The 19,709-nt window shown below is 42.9% G+C and overlaps 1 protein-coding gene across 1 annotated transcript; it reads right to left on the reverse strand.

The window, feature by feature from the left end:
* Positions 1 to 3,419: 3,419 nt before the first annotated feature.
* On the reverse strand, positions 3,420 to 16,412 carry NPS (neuropeptide S). Its single transcript, XM_054832517.1, has 3 exons — positions 16,280 to 16,412; positions 5,979 to 6,060; positions 3,420 to 3,664 (listed from the first exon to the last, which is right to left on the reverse strand). Exons 2-3 carry the CDS (start codon positions 6,018 to 6,020, stop codon positions 3,455 to 3,457), a joined length of 252 nt encoding a protein of 83 aa, XP_054688492.1. The 5' UTR covers positions 6,021 to 6,060; positions 16,280 to 16,412; the 3' UTR covers positions 3,420 to 3,454.
* Positions 16,413 to 19,709: the final 3,297 nt, after the last annotated feature.

The following is a 19,709-nucleotide window of genomic DNA, read 5'->3' on the forward strand; positions in this document are numbered from 1 at the left end:
TTTACCAAAGGATGCATGATCAAAAAAAGAAGAACATGCACAGTATTACTAGCACAAGATCGAATAAATGCTAGCAGCTGCTCTTTGGAAGCACAGGTGTAGAGGATGCCTCTCAGCCTCATTCGGCAGTAGCTGGAGTAACGGACAATGCAGATGAAGACAGCTCGTAAACCTGGGAACTGGCTGGGCTATGACATCTAACCACCCTGTGGATGGTTAGAAAATGAACACGAGTATTAGGGTGCTCAGTCTCGTGCTGAAGGCGACGCTGGAGGTCACGCTGACGGGGCAGCAGAGCTCACGCCTTCCTCCCAGCCCCTGGATGCTGCGCCGGCTGCAGAGACCACCCTTCGCCACCCCAACACCGCCAAAACACTTCCCAAATCCATCAGTCGTGACACTGCTTATGTGCGATGGCTTGATGAAGATTAGCTGCTTCTTTTTCAGATGGAGAAACTGAGTAGAAATAAAATCACTCATCGAAGGTCACAGACTGAATTACTATCAAAGGCCAAGAGTGGTCATGGCATTCCCAGCTTCCCAACTCGCTCCTCAAAGCCTAGACAAAGCATGACTCTTCCCACTCTCTAAACTTGTGTATCCTTTCTCTTAGGCTAGCCAAGAAAAATAGTAAAGAAAGACAACAAAATGTCTTTTCACCGAGTAATGAATCCCTGTTCTGCCGAAAGGAATATAATTCATTGCAGCAGATTAATTATGCTGTAGGCTACCTTTCCCATAGTCTTCCCTATTGTCCTCTGTGCACTGAAAAAAGACATTTTATGTCACGTTTCCAGTTTCCATCAGCATAAAAATTAATGTGCTCAGCAATGGCACCCTTAGATCCTTATTTTCTGACAGAGATCATTAAGGTTACTCTCTGTTCTTTCCAAAATAAAGCCACCTTTAAAGTTCAGAAAAAGAGTTTAGCATTTTATGTCAAAGGCAGCATAAGTGCCATGAGTTTTTAGTGGGTGGTGATGGCAAGATCAGGCCGCTGGTGACAGAACTACCTCTGTAAGTCAGCTGGATAACCTACATTTTCCAGGCTTGCTTGGTGTGATTTAGGTGAGTGCAAGACTTATGGCTCTTGGTGGCTTCCTCGTACCATCTTTTTTGTATATGTGAATCCCTCAAGGTGGAGTGGCTTGTCAGGGAATGACTAAATCATAAATAATGGGCTTTTTCCTGTAGCTAAGAGGCTATTTTTCTTGCAGCCCGTACTTTCAAAAAAAAGGGGATGAAGGTCTGTGCAAGCAGGATACCGGCTCCCCATCCCTTCTGAAAATACCCTGCTCAAAAGCAAATCACTAAGCGAGTTGGTCAAATATCCGCACAATAAATGAAAAGGAAGAGGCTGATTTTCAAAGCCGCACGTATGGCTCCGTTGGCTTAGAGACAACCTTGTTTATCATAGGTTACCAAGGCAGAAATGTATTTGATTATGTAGAAAAAAGTTAACTAAAATGGATGTGAAAGCCCAAAACAAAGATAAATCTGGGCTTGTTTTGGTTTTTGTTTTCCCTGAAAAATAAGTTGGGTGTTGATATGAGCGGTAAGGAGCGGGCCAGAGCCACTCCAGGTAACTCCACTGCGACAAACCACCTCCGCCCCACTGAATACAGACGTGCATCGACGCAGAATACACACGTTATGCCTGCACCAGGGCATAATCAAATCCATGTAAGGTTTTTCCCTTAAGTACCCTGCGCTCAGGACCTCTGGCAGCACCTGCCTGCACGCTCAGCAGTCGCAGGCCAGGAGTCATTCCTAGCCCTCGGGTTTTACCTGCCCAAAGGCGTTAAAATGCTGCTTCTTGGGCAGTTCTGGACAGAGCTGGAGAGTGTTTGAGTTGGAAAACTGCATTTTCAGGACATCTGCCGTGGCTGAAATCACAGCAGCCAAGAATGAAACAAGGCAAATGCCCTGCCGCAGTGAAACTCCTGCGTGGTACTGCGTTTGCTGGCCTGGGCTTCCTCCCATCCAGACATTACACGAGTCAGAGTGCATGAGAATAATAATTACCTAGCACTCCCTTTTACATTTTTAAAGGTCCCTAGGTGTCACTTGACTAAGAGCTGCAAGAGCTAAGCAACCTAGACACCAACAGTACCCAAAAGGAGTGTAAGTGTTTAAGCAGCTTTAAAAAAATATGATACTTTAAACATTTCAGCGTGGACAAACGCAGACAGGGATGTGTTTGATCTCCTCGAATCAGCCCGAAATTAGCCAGCTGCAGTCCAGAAACCCAGGAGTACACACACTAGCACAGCTCCGTGCTCGAGTCATCTTCCTCCATGGGCTCAGGGGTGCAAGACACAGGAACGGGCATTGTGGAAGGGATGATGCCAACCGGCCTCATTCTAGGTTTAATGATGATCTCCTGGGTTACGATATTTAATAGGGAATATTAGAAAGCATCCGTATACTGATTTATTATCTTAGCTTTGAATTCAAAATGCATTTGCATGGACACTTTGCAACATTTTCAAGCCAACGTCCCAGCTTGTTACACTGCGTTTGGAGGAAATAGCCACAAGGTAAAATTCACACATATGTAACTCAGCAGATGACCTTTCCTACACACAACATTTACATGTTTTCAGACCAAATGACTTTTTTTTTTTTTTTTTTTAAACAGGAAATTAGAAACCCCTTCATTGTTAATTACTGCACCACAACTATAGCAGATGAGCAGAAACCGCATTTGGCACATTTCATCAGATGCTTGTTGCCTACATAAGTCAATTAATTGAGGCAAAGGGAGCTGCACTGATACCCTGCCTTACAGTGATTTCCCAGGACTCTTCTGGAAATGAGATGACATACCTCAAGAGATTATTTCCTGCTGAAATAATTTTAAATAACTGTATTAAAAAGAAACTAGAAGTTACAAGTAGGGCCTGATTCTGTCCTTCACCAGTGGCCCTTCATCTCTTTGGAAATCTGAAGTGAAATGTACTTTAAATGGGTATTACAATGGCCAGAGCCGTTGTCTTCAGGTAAATGTGATTTGGGACAGGAAAGCACAGGCATGCCTTGCCTTGCCTTGGTTTGTCTCTGCGGCGGAGAGGAGCGATGTCAGGAATAATACCGTCAGTCCTCCCGACAGCCTGCGTGCACATGTCTATTCAAAGCACAGGACTGTTTTTGTATTAATCAAGGGGAACCTGATTAAATCTGTAGCTTTACAAAGCAGGGGAATTAACCGAATGAAAACATTCATTTCAATACAAAACTTTATGATACTGTAACTTTGGAAACAAAGCCCTCTCTGAGCAATCCCATCTGCTCCACTTGGCTTGTGCTCTCTGAAATAAACATCTGCTTACATGATGGAGACACGGGTACGTTCATCTCTCTTGGTTTTATCATAGAAAAGCATTCAAATTATTTTAAGCGCAAAGTTGAAACATCAGACGCTAAAATCGAGAGTGTGGTTTTGAACATTTGTTTATGACTTTGCTCTTCGAAAGGAAGTTTTTTTAATTCCTGATCCAACACCATTGCGAAAGGATCTTTTATTGAAAGGCATCTCCAGGTAAGGCTTTAAAAGAGCCAGTTCTTCATTCCTGCCCACCTGGGCTAAGCAGTTATTCAGCAGGACGAGGCAGTAATCAGATTTTCCATACAGCTGGCAATTCAAATAAAAAGGATTGCTGCTCTGAAGGAAAAAAAGAAAAAAAAAAAGAAAAAAAGAGAGAGATAAGAAAAGGTAGAATTATGAATTTGTGTATTTGCCAGGACTTGTTCAGTATAAAAGGCAAAGCAGAAACACAAAAACAATTTATGCTTAGAATGACAAGGATGAACTGTTATTTGCTAAGGATTCGTCATATTCAAAATCAGATTTTTTCGTAGCTTTCTAGAAAATTCAACTGTGGTATCTCTGGTATAAAATACTGATACTGTTACAATTATTTTTATGTTATGAAATGAATTGTTTTCCGTGATGTTGACCAGTTGTGACATGTAACGCAGTTTCCCTAGAGTAGCATGCATGTTTATTGCTGTAAAATGAGATTTTCTCAGTTAACAACGAAACAACATCTTGCTCTCACTTGTGTGAGGTCATGTAGTTTAACTGCAAGATAAAACAAAAATACCTGTAAAGCAGAAATTTGGAGGAGGAAGCTTTCTTGTAGTTATGACTAGTTATAGTAGTAGCTATGACTAAATTGAATAAGGACAAAACAGCAATGGGAATTTTTAAAAAGTCTGGATTAAAATCCATATAGGTTTATGCACACATTCCTTTTACCTTCACTTTACAGTATAAAAATGTACATTAAAAAGTTTTACAAATTTAAATTGCATTGAAATTAACATTGAATTTTAGAGGAAACATTTCCTGGCATGTCTATAGTTGTCCTGTGCATCCTTCACGATTTACCAGCTTGCTGATTATCCATCTAAAAGCAATACTCTGCCATCATTTCTGACGCTGCCTGTGCTGCATTCTTGCTCGGGAAACGGTTGCATGCAAAGCCACGGGGTGAACACCTGCCTTCACCAGAACTGATGGTAAAATTACCATTAGCTTCACTAAGATTAGTTTTAATTCAGTATGCTATTACTTTTACTAATACTGTTTAGTACTGAACATTTTTTCTGTTCTGTATTAAAGGCAGATTAATGATTCTCTCTGCAAGCAAGAGCATGCCCTGAGTCCGAGGCAGCTGAGCAGCACGCAGCTCACGAGGCACACAGCCTTCTTCTGCCGCTGACCGGCATCTTCTCCCCAGGCTGACGTTTCTCCCTAACAAGAGGAAATACTTTCTTCAAGAAACATAAGCACAGAGAAAGTTCCCTTGGGATTTTTTAGCTGCTGTCTCACAATCTATGCAGGGACTTCTGAATACTACTGAATAAACGACTGCTGTTTTGACATGCAGGATATTCATTGATATGAAATAATTAAACGCATTTTTACCTATTTTATCATTGCCATAAAGAGATCCATTAAGAAATGCGGCTAGTTAGATCAAGCTGTGTCTAAATCATCCGTGATCAGAAATGAAATATGATTCAGCATTTAAGGAAGTAAAAGATACAGAGGAACGGCGCAATGGACAGATTAAAGCTAACGGGAAGTTCACAGCAATAAAATAAACAGCTGCACGAGTGGCCACCATTTCTGCTAGCGACAGATCACCTTAATGAAAAGATAATGATGCAAAACATATCAGAGGAAACAAAGAAATCTGACCCATGGCTCCTAGAGCTGATTTTACAGCAATAAAGAAACGGCAGTCTAAGGAAGACTTTGTCCAAAGCAGGAAAATTGAACATCGTTAGAAATAAAATATCTCGTTCCACGCTGGCAAAGTCTTAAATGGTGTACGCGTAGTTTGGCCAGCAATCTGCCACGGTCACCTGCTCGAGATTGGAAACCGAAAGGATTTTGGCATTATTTAAGTATCTTGTTCACTTCGGCTTTATAGGCTGTTCTACTTTCTTTCATAGTTCAATCAAATTTGTATTATTAATTCTATGCAATAATTTTCAATATATTTCTCTAAGAATTTCTCCTTTACCTACATACTAATAGTGACAAATAAATCTCCTGGTTTATAAACTAGCTAGCAATAAGTGAAATCAATAGATATATCTTATTGGAACTATTTGATACAGACAAGGCGTTTAGATGAAATGGAGAGGAGATTGATGTTTTTTCACTTTTCCATACAATATTTCAACTTCAGTGCAAGCTCCCCACACTCTACATTAAATATGCGATAGATTTCTCACATGATAATTTTAGAGGCTTGCATATTTTATTAGTAACTAAAGCAAACATTGAGCTATAGTCCAGGAAAATTAGGTAATAATATTTAACCAATAGCTTTAATACAAGAAACTTCTTTTATTTTATAAAAAACCCCAACAACAAAGAAACAAGCAAACAAAAAAATTAAATAAAATAGCTGTTCAAAAGAAATGAAGCATCTGATCTTCAAGTAGGGAGCATGACTTACCATGGAAGGACCAACTGGGTAACCCGAGCACACAAATGTCATTGAGATCCAAAGAATGAAAACAAAGTTTAACCTGCATGGACTTCAGAGAAGAACTGAAATCAGTTAAAATTTAGAAGAAAATCAAGCAGAACCACATGCATACACATACATGCACAAACGGTATATTTTCTCCCCATACAAAGTAATCTGCAGCGTCTTTACCTGATCATTTTGTGCTCAGGAGTGTGTATGTATGTACATGCAGTTATACTACCAAATCCCTCACGCTTTCTGTTCTTTCTTAGATGACCATTTTATACCAGAGTTCAGGAGTGAAAATGTCATCCAAGCTGATTTTATTATGACTAATTGGTCCTTGTTTGGCCTTTTCTTCTTGTTAAATGGGAAAATGGCAAGAACACACATTCAGCTGCCATCATGAAAGTACCAATTGATTTCATTTAAAGTGTTCCATTAAAATGTCTCTCAAGTGGGTTTACTGTTAAGTCTGTATCATCATAGCAAATACGGTCAAAGGTCTAAAGATTTCAAAAATTCATTTCAAGAATTTTTTAACACTCCCAATATATCATAGTAAGACCTTGTACAGCCTGGCTGCAAAGGAAAAACATTAAAAGTGCGCTTTAAGTAGAAAGTTCCTCAAAGAATCTTATTATACTCAGAGCAGCTGCAACAATATACGTAACAATATACATAGCTTTTTCTTCCCCCCTCCCTTTTTTTACGTGCTTAGTTTTTAATGCACCAAATTTTTAAGTCTTTTTCTTATAACTTAAGTTCTTTGGACATTAATTTCTTCTCTTGCATGCAGACATATCTTAGCCTACGTTAAGTTTATTCAATCAAATCTTTTGTAAGATTAAATTCTGTTAATCTCCATCAACGTAGCAAACGTTTCATGTGCAAGAGCATCATTTGTACCTGCAACAAATGTAATTGCACAACATTTCACTTAATTGTGCCACATTTGAGAGGATCCTGTGGTTTATTTATGCAGAGTACTGTAAAAGCAGCGAGTCCCACAAAGTCTCTCAATGTTAGACCGCACAGGCAAAGGAATGCTGAAAAACATTTTTATCTTTTTTCTCGGAATGAAAATGCTAAGGATTTTTTTTTGACAGTCACCCAGTGCTAGACATGCACGCCAGTGACTCAGCAGCCTCAAACGTTGCATTTCCTTCAGTGTTTACACCGAAAAATCAACGTACACGGGCTCCAGAAGGGAGCTCTGTGTGAGCCTTTGGGGACACCTGAGCTGTGATAAATTATGGCAACTTTAACTGGAACGTTCAGTCTCCTGATGTAGACGCATTTAATTCCAGACGGCAGAAAGCAGTAAGAACTTCAGATAAGGCCAGAAGAAAGACAGTGGCATGTAAAAGCCTTTAACACTTTTTATATAAACAAATCATAATTTGATCTCAGATTGTGGTTGAATATTTTTTCATCATCACTGTATAAGCTGTTGCTGATCATATCAGCGGTTGATATAATCCAATGGCTCTTAAATTACTTTTTAAAAGTACATGTTTGTAGTTGCTGGTAAAGTACGTTAGGATTCTTCAGGACCAACAAGACTATAGAAATATAAGATGAAATTAGCCTCATTTAAACACCACAGTAAGCAATTCATTTATAAAAACCTTCAAGAGAACATTTGACTATTTGCATATTCAGTATGTGTCCTCTTCTTCAGAGAGAAAATCCTTTCGTTTGAATTGAACATCCCGTTCCGACTCATACAGGACCTCCAACTCCAACCGATAAGCGGATTAGTCCATGTTTCTGCTGCAATGAAAAGCACGTCGGGTTGGATTCTGCTCAAGCATGGTTCAGCATCCACTTTCATTGCATCTGCATGTAGTTTAACTCCATTTTAATATAAAATTAACCTTCACACAACGTTATTTGTGCAAGGCAAAGGACATGTGATTAAAGTTCAGGGTTTCTAGGTACAGTGTGGAGCTTGTACCTTAGACTCTCCGGGTAACCTTTGGTGCTTTACTGACTTAGTGTTTTTAAATCACGAGTTGTTTGAGTCCCTGGTGGCCTCCCACTGCGCCTGGTCAGCACCTCCTGTGCTTACCATTGTCACATCCCTTTAAAACACTGGATTTGGCCACGTTTCTAGCTCATAAGCTTCGGACATGAGAGACACCTTCAGCGTAGCAGGTGGTGAGAGGACAACCAAGTGAGGCCACCAGGCAGCTGCCAGGGGACACCAAGGAGATGGCCAAGTGGGCCTGGAGAGGAGGAAGCTTTGTGGAGCCATGAGCAAAGCAGCAGATTACAGAATTTTTGAACAACACAGGAGGACAGTTCCTGTGTGGTTTCTAAGGAAAGATGATTAAATACACTTGTTAAGGATGTTTCACACGATGGGTGGGAAAGGAAAAGGGGTTCATATGGCAGCAGATCTCCCAAACACTTTGCAAAACCGATCGCATCTGCTCTGAACACTAGGAAAAAAATAATGGTTAACCTGAGGGTTTGAGTGTATTTCATTCATGCTCATATCCTAAATGCTCACAGTAAGATCTTCCTTACCAAAATTCTTTAACCTGCTTTCTGTTTCCAAGCCTGCCTAAAAGTCACTAGGACATCCTGTGGTCATTAGGACCTGGCTTTAAGAGGAGACAGGCAAGTAACATTTGGGGTTTCCCCCCACAAAATCCAAGAGCAAATCCCACATTTTCAAAGCCTTTGACCAGCTGAGCAACCACAAACTGCTTTCACACGAGGCAGATGCAGATTGCAGTCAGTCAAGTATGAGTTATTGAGACATCCCCAACCCAGACCTGGGCTCCAGGGGCTTGTCCACCTCTGACACCCAGAAGTGATATTATCTGAACAGAGTGAAAATTCAAGCTCTCACATTTACTTCTCACTTCTTTGAGTTTATTTTTTCTAGCTATTCAGGATGCAATTTAACACACCACAACTGCGATTTGCATGCATGAAGTGTATATGGAGATTTAGACACATTCAAGATATTCCCACTTCAGCTTTGGATGAATCAGGTTTAACAGAACAAGTGGCAATTGACATTTCTGTCTTCCACTCTGTCTGCAGAACACCCAGTCTGAGGCCTCCCTCCCAGCTAAGGTTCACGGCCAGGTATCATAGGTCGTATGAATCATTAAGAACCATAATAAAAATTCCCAGCATCCATTTTATGAGAATAAATTAGCAGCAATTCCACTTCCCTGCAAAGCCAACAATATCACCTCTTCCCTCCTGCTCGCTTTGTTAAAGGAACAGCGTATTGCACCTTGCTGCTGCTCTTGTTTGGTTCCCCACGAACAACATAGGAAACACAACGCAAAGCTTGCTGATAAGCCTATCGAGCTCTGCAACTTAATAAAGTTAATAGGCCTGTAAACTTTAGAACATGATATTTCCCTCCCCCATCACAGTAGTAAATCTAAAGTGTTTAAACGGGCATTGCGTGCTTTTGCTAAGAGATCAAAATAATGAAAACGAAATACACCAAAGACTGTCTGCATGGTCCATCGGTATAACCCCAAGCATCGTAAAACCATAGCCGGTTAGTGGTCTGGATAAAGGCAAGGTGCTGAATCTCGTTATTCCCCTCCAGGATGTTCACAGTAAAACCTAGCATGCTTTTTTTTTTTTTTTTTTTTTTTTTTTTGGAGCCAGCTGCCAGGATATTTTGCTCCGAGCTCAAAGTTTTTCTTGCTTTCAAGAACATCAAGAAACCAAAGAGCCAGGATGGTTTGCTTTGAGATCATAGCAAGGTGCAAAATGGAAATTAATCGTACTCACAGCCTATACATCTGTTTCTGACTCAGTGTTAATAGAAAATCCCAGCAAGACACAAAGACAGAAGAAAAACAGAAGTCAGAAAGTGGGTTTATTCCTTCGGCCGTTATTGCTGTGTTCTCGCTACCAGCAAGGGGACACCACTAAACCCTTCACTTGCACCACCGAGATCTCGTCTGCAGAGGCACAAAGGAGCTATAACGTTGCTGCAGATGCACACTTGACTATTTCTGTGCGTTTCCCTGCCGTGATTGTTTCCAATGCTGTTAGGCTCGGTTATGCTCCAGAAAGAGCACGTCCCTGGCAGGCAGCGGTAGGGGGTTTAAGGCCCTATGGGGCAGCTGGGGGGAGCACAGCTCTTGCCTCCCCTCCTGCCCTCGGATATCTGACCGGGCAGTGACTGACCATCTGACAGCTCCACAAGCACAGGGCAGTCGTGCCCGCAGGCTGGAGCCTCTCCGCTGTGTTATTTACTCTGCTCCTGTGCCGCCGAGGTGTTTGCACAGAAGTTCTCTCTGTGGAGGATGCGATGGTCTCGTCAAAGGTCAGGTGCATGTTTTCTGAGTCCGCCAAGGCCCGCGTTGGCTGCTGCGGATAAACAGCTCTGTGTTCTTGTTTCAACTTCAGAAGTTCTCCAGGAGACACACATTAATTGAATTTCATTTCGCTTGCTAACGCTGCCGCCCGCAAAGCCAAGTGCTGTGAGTGATACCCCACTCCAGCTCCTTGCAGACGGGAAGGCTCCTGTGCAGAGCCACGGCACTGCAGCCCTTGCTTAAAAGATGCACGGCTCCTCTTTAAAACCTAATTTTCAATGCAATTCCACTCAGACATCGTTCCCCCCTAAGCCTCTGTTAGCAATGGTTAAAGCTTCAGCAATGCGCCTTCTGACGCGCAGAAAAAGAAAATCAAAAAGGCTTTAAAGCAAGAAGCATCACCGCCGCTCCTGCCTCCCACTCCGGCACGGCGTTTTGGTCGGCTTGCTTTGCTGGGGCAGACACTCAGCAGCTGGGAGGTGTGCAGCAAGCGAGCGGGGTTGGACTACGTAAGGAACAGGGTGCAAGATTTGTGGATGCACAGGCAATGTGAACCTCGGGGTCCGGGTTGCCACCCAATTTCCAAGCCCTTCTGCATCATCGGAGCTGTGCCCGCCCCGTCACAGCGAAGGCGATGAAGCTGCAGTCTGACCCTCCCATGCCAGAAGTAGAAATTAGCTTTAAAGTCACGTTTTCGATCCTACCTCAGACAGGAGTTGTCAGCTATGTCAGAGTCAGCATCCTCAGGATTTTAAAGTTTAAATCATCATCTATAATTATAGATACTCTTTTTTTCTGGCCACAGCCAATGTACACAGAGATGATGTGGGCAGAGACAGCACGAGTTTCCTTACCCGGGTCTGCCAGCCCCACTCCCCGGCACGAGGCAGAGCTGCCGATTGCGTCAAGTGGTGCAGTGATGTAAAGCCGGGGTCTGTGACACCAAACATCGTCATCTCCCACAGATCACAGCACACGGCACCTTACAGGCCCGCTGCCAAGTGCGCAAACGTCCATACGACTTCTGCTGACGCTACCACGTTCCTGCTATATTCTATGGGAAGCGACAAGAGTAACGCTTTTGGCAAAAACATATTTAAACATGGCAGAAAATATTTCCGACTTATAGATGCTCTTGCATTTTTGACAGATTCCTCAGCATCCCGTCAGAAAAACAATCTGCATGAAGTACAACATGAAAAACAAGCTCTCATTATTCTCTGTGCACCACCACCAAATGTTAAAGTCATTTGATAATTTATCTGGAGGGAAAAAAAAAAAAAAAGCAGAGCAGACAAAACTTGCTCAACTGCTCAACCCATTAAGGGGAGACTCAGCAACTGAAAAGTAGCGGTAATTAACATTTTTGCTATGCTCATTTGCGCATGCCAACATAATTTATGCATTCAGAAATTTCTCAAATAGATCCTACAGGAAGCTGCTGCCTAAGAAAAGATGTCAGTGCTGAGCTAAAAAGACACCTGTCAAAGCTGAAACCCAATTTCTGTTCAGATGCAACAAAGATCTAGATGATCTGAGAAAGTCTGAATAGTTGTTGAAGTAGAAGCAAGAGAGAGAAAAGAGCCTAGATAGACAAGAAAAGGCAAAGGTTTTTGAGGAGAGCGAGGAGAAAAAGATGTAGGAAAGTCTGATGTGACTTAAGAAGAGGAGCTCAAACTTTAAAGGGATCAAACTTTAAAGGAGTCAAAGAAAGCTAACATAAATAGTATAAATAGTAGGGAATAGGGAGAAAGAGTTGGGTGGCTTTGAAGGGCATAATTTTTTATACATGCTATTGCACTCTATCCCAGGGTTCTCCAGTGGATAAGGCTAAGACAGACAAGGAAAACGTATCAGATATTTTTGCTTATGCTAAGATGCCAACAAAATATTTTGGCTGAAAAAAATTTTCATATTTTTATCTACACAATCACATACTAAACCATTTTTTCTGCTCTCTAAGTCCTTGAGATGTCATACCAACGAGCACTATGTCACTTGGGAATGGGAAAAAAGGAGTGACGTAGGGCAAAAGTTAGTCACAGTAGCACAGCTAATCCAATGAAACAATTATGGTCTGGAGACAAAAAGTGGGACACAAACCTGCGGACCTGTAATAACTGCAAGGTCAGTGAGGATGGCAAATGCTCATCAGGACACTCACCATCTACAGACTGGAGAGAAAGGGGTGAATTGCTCACACCTGAGCAGGTTTTTATGCAATCTGGAGTGACCTTCAGGGTGGAAAACAGGTCAGCTGGATGCAAAACATCTGTCAACGGTCTGGTTTCATCGACAAACAGTCCTGGTCTGATCAGCCAGGAGAGAAATGAAGTTACCTCTTGCTTGGCACAGAATAATGAGAAAATATCCAAATCAGAACTCAGAGGTGGCTCATTTCCTTCTGAACAGGCAACATTTGCAAGGGAGAAATCTCAGCTGTTCCACAGATTAGCTGTTGGCATTTCTGGAGAAGGGTAAGATGCCAGTTTAAATTTGTGACACGAGACCTAAAGTACCTTTAGGAAATAAGTGGCTACATCTGGAGCAGCCGTCATCGTTTGCGGGAGGTGAGAGGACACACCTTTTTTCTCCAAAATGCAGAGCATTTTCCATCTGTTTTTCATGCTCTTTTAACTCACTGCTGTTTTCTTTCTACTTGTCTGTGCCACTTCAATAAACAAGGATATTGCAGCCTCTTTAAAGGAGCCATCTTTTTCTGCAAAAGCCTTTTGATAGGAAGGGTCTTCCCTGTAATGACCTGCTAAACAGAAAACAAATAGGCACCGAACCCTAGAGCAAGCTTCACATTGTGAATACACCTGTGCTTTCAAATTTGCTGCTGGGAAGATAAAATCAATCTGGGAGTCTGCCTGGCTCTACAGGCAGGTGAGACACTGGCATGCCCAGGCATCGGGTACCACTCGGTACCTTTGGTATTCCATGCCTGATGGCAAGGAGCTTCACTGCCTTGCAAAATGCCAGCCCTGGATCATGACTTGGTGACTATCGTTGCTTATAAAGGTCCTCAAGTAGGAGAGAAGTAATGCTGCTGTCATACAATTCGTTGCCCAAGCTGGTATGCCTTTTGTCTGAACATAAATGACCAAGGACCCTGATTTCCCCTCGTGTTCTCCTCCTTTTATAAAAGGCTTCATCCAAAAATCTGACATGCCAAAAGACAGAAGCAGTTCTGGGTTTCTCACTGAAAAACCTAGCTGACTGGATTTTTTTCTGGCTCTGTGCAAGCATTTCTTCATACCTAATTATGATTTAGCACATGATATCACTCCTCAAGAAGTTATATCTGTCTCCCTTCTTCTTCTACTACTTGCATTAACACCTAATTTACAAACCTCATCTCTCTCCCTGTCTCCACCTTGTGAATTCCCCTCTTAGCATCAGTGGCTTCAGGTTTCTTCCCAATCCGTACCCCTTCCCACAGCTGCCAGCTTGGGAGGTATTCAACTGCTACTTCTTAATCAAGAATACAGATTACGATGAATAAACACAAAATCCAATATTAGAAAAACGAATATAACCTCACTCTCCAGGGTATAGGAAAGGCCACAAACGCTGAGGATCAGGATTGTCCTCTGTGGGCAGGACAGTGGACATTCTCCAGCTACTTACTACAGAGTTTCATTGCTCCAGTCTTACAGGAAAAGTGTTGAAGACACAGTACATGGAAAAAACCAGCTCTCCATTCAGCTTGACACTATATTGACTGCCAGAAGCAAACATGTAGTCCACAAAAAGACCCTGTGACTCCTTTTTCCTTCCAAAAAGCCTGCCTGCTGACAGCCAGTTCTTTCATTTGAGCTGTAAAAGTTCATGCTTTTAAACCCAATTCCCATCACGCAAGTACACTGAAAAAATTACATGATGGACTTCAATATTGCACTTTTCAACAAAGACTGAGCGAGTCCCAGCTGTGAGGCGTGCAGATAGACAGGGAATAACTTTCAAAGGGGCTGAGGGCCTCTTTTTAAAAGCAAGAAGCACAGGGAGCTGCAGGACTCGACTGTGCAGCAGCAAGGAGCACACCTGAAATAGCATTTCATGGAAGTACCACAGGCACCACTTGCCTGGTCCTCAGCACCAAATAACCGCGTGAGTGTGGTGGGACCCGAGCCATGTCAGCAGGGTGCGTGGGTGTAGGGACCATGCCCTGGGGATGAGGTGATGCTTCTCCTGGAGCTGCGGTGAGCACCATCTCCACTAGCTCAGGGATCTCTGCACAGGGCTCCAGCGCCCGGCACGGGCCTGCCCTTCGTCATTACTTCATGAGATCTGAGATGTTCCAGACTAGTACAACAAATTATGAATGAGCAACTAAGAAAGCAAAGCTCACGCCGTTCCGTCTCTTTGCCGCAGCAGGAACAACAGGACCACATTACATATAAGAGATCCCTTGAAACGCAAATAACCCTACAGCTCTCCGCCTTGCCAAATTTCATAATATCAGCAACATCTAAGCCAACAGGACAGGAGCTAAAAATACTCTGATTCAACTCATTGCAGGCTTCTGATGTAAGGGCAGAGTCTCTTAACATGTGCTTTTTGAAAGTGTTGAAGCTTGTGGCCTTAGGGCATGTCTATACCACTGGCGTACCAAGCTCGCTCAGATACCGATAACTGCGCATCAAAGACGTGACCAACAGGCGCAACCCAAAGATTTCCCATGTCCCTGGAATGATTCACAGTTCAGCCCTACTGTGGTTTCTTGGTGTGCGTCTGAGAGTCAACGCACGAGTTTTCAGTGCCAAATTACACACTGTGTTCTTAACCCACATCAAATTTCTTCACAATCCCTCTAGTTCCTAAGCTGTAAGCTGGCTATTTCTGTTCCAAATGTCAGAGATGGCAAACACACAGTCTGATAACTTTGAATTTCCCAGGGCTGTTTTCTAACCTGCAACCTCTCCCAAATCCCCACTGACACATTTGGGGTGGCATAGCGTAAACAGGGGCTGGGGATGGATTTTGAAGAAGAGCACACCGTGTTCAAGCAGACTTCATGTTCTCCGCTGTCCTTCTGAGGTCAGTCCCATTTTCCACAAGAACGGATGCAGTGCAAGAACAAAATGTATTTACTACATTTTTTTCCCCTGCATTAAGTGATCTTTTCATTCTCCCCTCGCTAATTTTAGCCATGTGGGGGTTTTGTCTCTTCACAGAGTGGTAGTTCTTGGTTCCGCTGCCCATCTCTGGACCCTGAGCAGCGCGTTTCACCGTGTTCAGAGAAGCTATCGTCCATTTGATCCTAGCTGGCAGGTTGTGGCCAGGTTATGCATCTTTCCAACCTGAGCAGTCAAATACTCTTTATTCTGGACAACACCAGACCCATGAATGACCTTAACTTCAAGAAGAAATACCCCAAACTTGCCCAAACTGTATTTTACTTTTTCCACCTCCACAAAGCATGGCAAGGCACGTTTGCTGCTTGCAGGCTCCCTAGCACGAAGAGAAGCTGGCCAGGCAAGCCCTGCACCCTGCTGTGGATGAAGATGTTACAGTTGCCTGGGAAACCGCTCCATGGGATCACTAAAATGTATTCTATATGTTTGCCTTCAGATACAAGATTATCACCTTGTCTATGAGCAGTGTCAGGAGAAAATCCTGACACGGGATAAACTTAGACTGCAACCTGCAGAAATCAATTAATTCTTTTACAGTATTAGCTGAAATTTCAGACAGCTAATCCCAATATAAAACACCTCATTGTCCAACATCAACCAAATCTTCCCTGAGAGAGTAAAGGTGGGTTACAGTTAGAGCATCTCACTCGTCAGCAAAGGAAACGAGGTCTAAATCTGCTGGTATGTTATTAGCAGTTGGAAGAACTGGCTGACGTGAGACCAAGGACCTATAATCAAAGGAGATGGGATTGTTCAAGGACTGAGAATATTTATTTAGAGTCATTACTTGCAAATTTGGATAATTTTTATTTTAAGAAAGAATACACTGAGTACTTACAGAGGGAGTACTGGTAGCCATCAGGTAGCCACAAAGCAGCCACGGATGGGTGGTGGGGTACAGTCTCAGCACCTTCTCATAGCAATGAGCAACACAGAACTTGTGCTCAACCAAAAAGTTAGAGCTCTGCCACATTCCTTTCCCAAGGCTTTTTCTGGTATCACAATCATGACATCACAGACAAACTCCCACAGACTTTATGGTGAAGAAATTCCAGTAAGAGCTGGCAAATGCTGGTTTGGGGGAAAACAGGTTTAATAGCAACCAGGAAGGAGTAAGAAATTAAGGTTAATTTGCATTTTATTACAACATAACAAGCCAACCAGCCAAAACGGGACTGTCCCTACATATGGTGGGGGTATGAGACAGGATTTAGAGGAGAAAGAGCGATAAGGAAGAGCGGGATATCGCCCAAAACATCCTATTTCTGGCAGCAGTTTAAACAAAGAATCCAGTGTCATTTCCCTGCTTGCTTACCTTCAGTCAAGAAACAACACTGTGCTCTAATTTCTCCTGTGGGCGTAGTCAGCTCTGAAGTTAAAATCCCGGCTTAATATCTTCTACTCATAATTTAGGTCATGGGCTGGGAAGCGACACAGGAATACAGAGAAATGTCAAGCTTCGCAATAGATGCTAAAACCCCGTCCTGTGCTCGAGGCTACCAGGGCATCAACTGCACGCACTCCTCTGCTCCCAAAGTCTTGCGGCCAAAACAGAGAGACTGAAATCCCTACAGGATTTAAAATCTGAGTTACCAGGCCTTTACTAGGGTCTGTCTTCAATATTTGAGGCTGCTCGACCGGCTAAGGTCAGCGAAGAGTCTGTTCCGCTCCGAGCTCTGAACGCCTCGTACGCTGGCAGGAGCCAGCGCGGCGCTCGGAGCACGGCGGCGCTCAGGGGTGCTCCGCTCCCAGCTCCGCTCCCGTGCGAGGGTCAAAAAGGAGCGCGTGGCAACGTTAAAGGAATTGTTGGCATCATGCATTTCACGTGCATGGAAAATGAAAGAAAAAAGGTGTTTTAAATAGCAGATTGCAACAGTACTGGTCTGGGAGCATCTTGGGGTGGCTTTGGTTGGGTTTTTTTCCCAGACTTTGGCTAGAGTTCCAGTCCTTCACTTAAAAAATACCCACCAAACAAAACACTCTTCTACTCTTGTCTCTGCTATTTCAGCTGTGGTACTGTATATCATTAGAATTGCATACGCTGTTATCAGTCATTGCTGTGTGACTTGCTACAGTTTATTATGCTCATACTCAACATAATTACATTGCACAAGGCTATAAACTCCACATACGGGAGGATGCAAGTATCTTTCTTCTTGTATTTATTAAACTGTGTTTATACACATTGTTTCTAATTTATATTGCATCTTTCTTGTTAAATATAACAACAAAATATAATTGAGTCTTCCATTCCTAATGCTGATTTTTTTTTTTTTATTGCTCAAAAATACATGCATAATTTTTTGTACATCAGAAAATCATCTGGAGCCTTAGATAAATGCAGCAGTGTTTTAAGGCAGACCTGTGGTTTTTTGCTAGGTCACCATCAGGCCTGTGCAGAGATTGCTCTGGCCAGCTAACAGAACCTGCTGCTAAAAACACAGTCAGGGCCTTCAAAACTGCACAAACAAAATTAAACTTCCGGGAAACTGCATGCAATTGATTCTTAACGTATATTCTAAGTGTAAATGCTGCTTCTTTTTTTAGTATTTCAGCTCTGGCTTGATTTGACTGAGGTTTTCACTAAGCAACGTTTCAGAAGAAAATGTTAGAAAAAATTAATCACATCGGAGATAAAGATGCCATACCATTTTAGTTTACATCCGATGATACTGGGGAGGACATAGGATTGTATGTGCTGCATTTCCAACCAGCCCCTCTGTATGGTTAAAAAAACCAAAAGAAAACCCCATTTTTCACATTTTCTTCTGGTTTTAGCATTAACTTTTAGTAAGTTTAGTAAGCGTAGCACCAGTCTGACAGACCCGGCAGCAGCGGCCGATGAAGCAGCTGCCAGCCCTTGCTGCCAGCGCGCTCGGCTGTGAACCGAAGGGACGACTTCCAGGGGCTGGCATGGCAATTCCAACATCCGTGCTCCGACAGCTCCTTGGCCTCGCAGCAAGGGCTGCCAATAAGGTTGTCAAATTAGCACGTAGTCAGACGGTGTCTTGTGACGTGGACTTCTTTCCTGGAGGTGAGAAAACCTATTTCGGGCTGGGCATCGCAGAGCCGCTGTCGCCAAGGGCTGCAGAGCTGCATTAGCCACCTGGAGGGAGGGAATCGATAGCCAGCACCAGCGCCTGGGGACATCCAACCTGCTCTAAAGGCTCACTGTAAAACCAAATACAGCTTCAAGGTACTATCAAGATGCAGGAATGCCAACGATGCCGCCTAACCAGCTCTTACATCCTGTGGTTAATTTTTTTTGCCATCTGTTTAGGCCCTCCAAACAAACCACCTAGCACCACTGGCCACAGCCAAAGCAACTGCAAGGAGAACCCGCGGTACCTCGGGTCATACTGCAGAACCTTTGCACCAGGAGTGGCGTCGTCGCTGAGCCCAGCAATTCACTTTTACCTCCTGCAAGCGTTCCGTGTCACCCACAGACAAGATCTCACCAGCAAGCTCTGTGAGAACAGTTTTCCAGCGCAGAGGAGAAAAGGACTGTTTGCCCAGGAGTACCATAGCCCATGCCAAAGGGTAGAAGAACAACAACAACAACAATCTGTGAAGTGAGATGGAAATTCTTTAGTTTCACTATATTTTGTGATGAAGCTTAGCAAGTAAACGAACGGAATGCCAAGTAATCAGATAAAAGACTTTCCCATATTGTCGGACAAACCATAGGGGTGGTTTTTTATAACCATGTTTTCTTCTCAGCCTTTCTGCAAATAAACTTCCCTACACATTCGTCAGGGAGAGCGAGGCAGTGAAACATAAAGCAATAATGAAGAAGCAATCTGTGCCGATTTCCAGGCGGCCAGGGTTAGCAGGTCAAAGACATCAGGAGTTTCTGGTTAAAAACCCTAAAATGTCATAAGTTTCCTTTACATCACATCAGTTGCTGCCCTCTCCTGTTCTACTGCACGTAGAACAGAAAAATGCCGGGATTGAAATGTCCTTGGGAAAAAAAATGGTGATGCTGCTGCCTTGGGGGATGCTGATGGAAAACGCTGGGTGTTCCTTCGTCTGCCTTTGCTTGTGGAAAAATCCATCAGCAATTAAGACTTTAGAACTTTATACAATTATTTTATTCTGTGTTAAGTGGAAAATAGGAATCGATATTTATTGTGCACATCACAAACGTGTGTTTAGCCCCCCCGCAAAAGGATTTAAGTTCAATAGCCAGAGAGACCATATGTCAACAATCATACGGGTTATGCATGTTACAGACACATTATGAAGCAGATTATTTTGTGAAATAGCTG

Source organism: Grus americana, chromosome 7 (assembly GCF_028858705.1).
Source record: "Grus americana isolate bGruAme1 chromosome 7, bGruAme1.mat, whole genome shotgun sequence".
NCBI lineage: Eukaryota > Metazoa > Chordata > Aves > Gruiformes > Gruidae > Grus > Grus americana.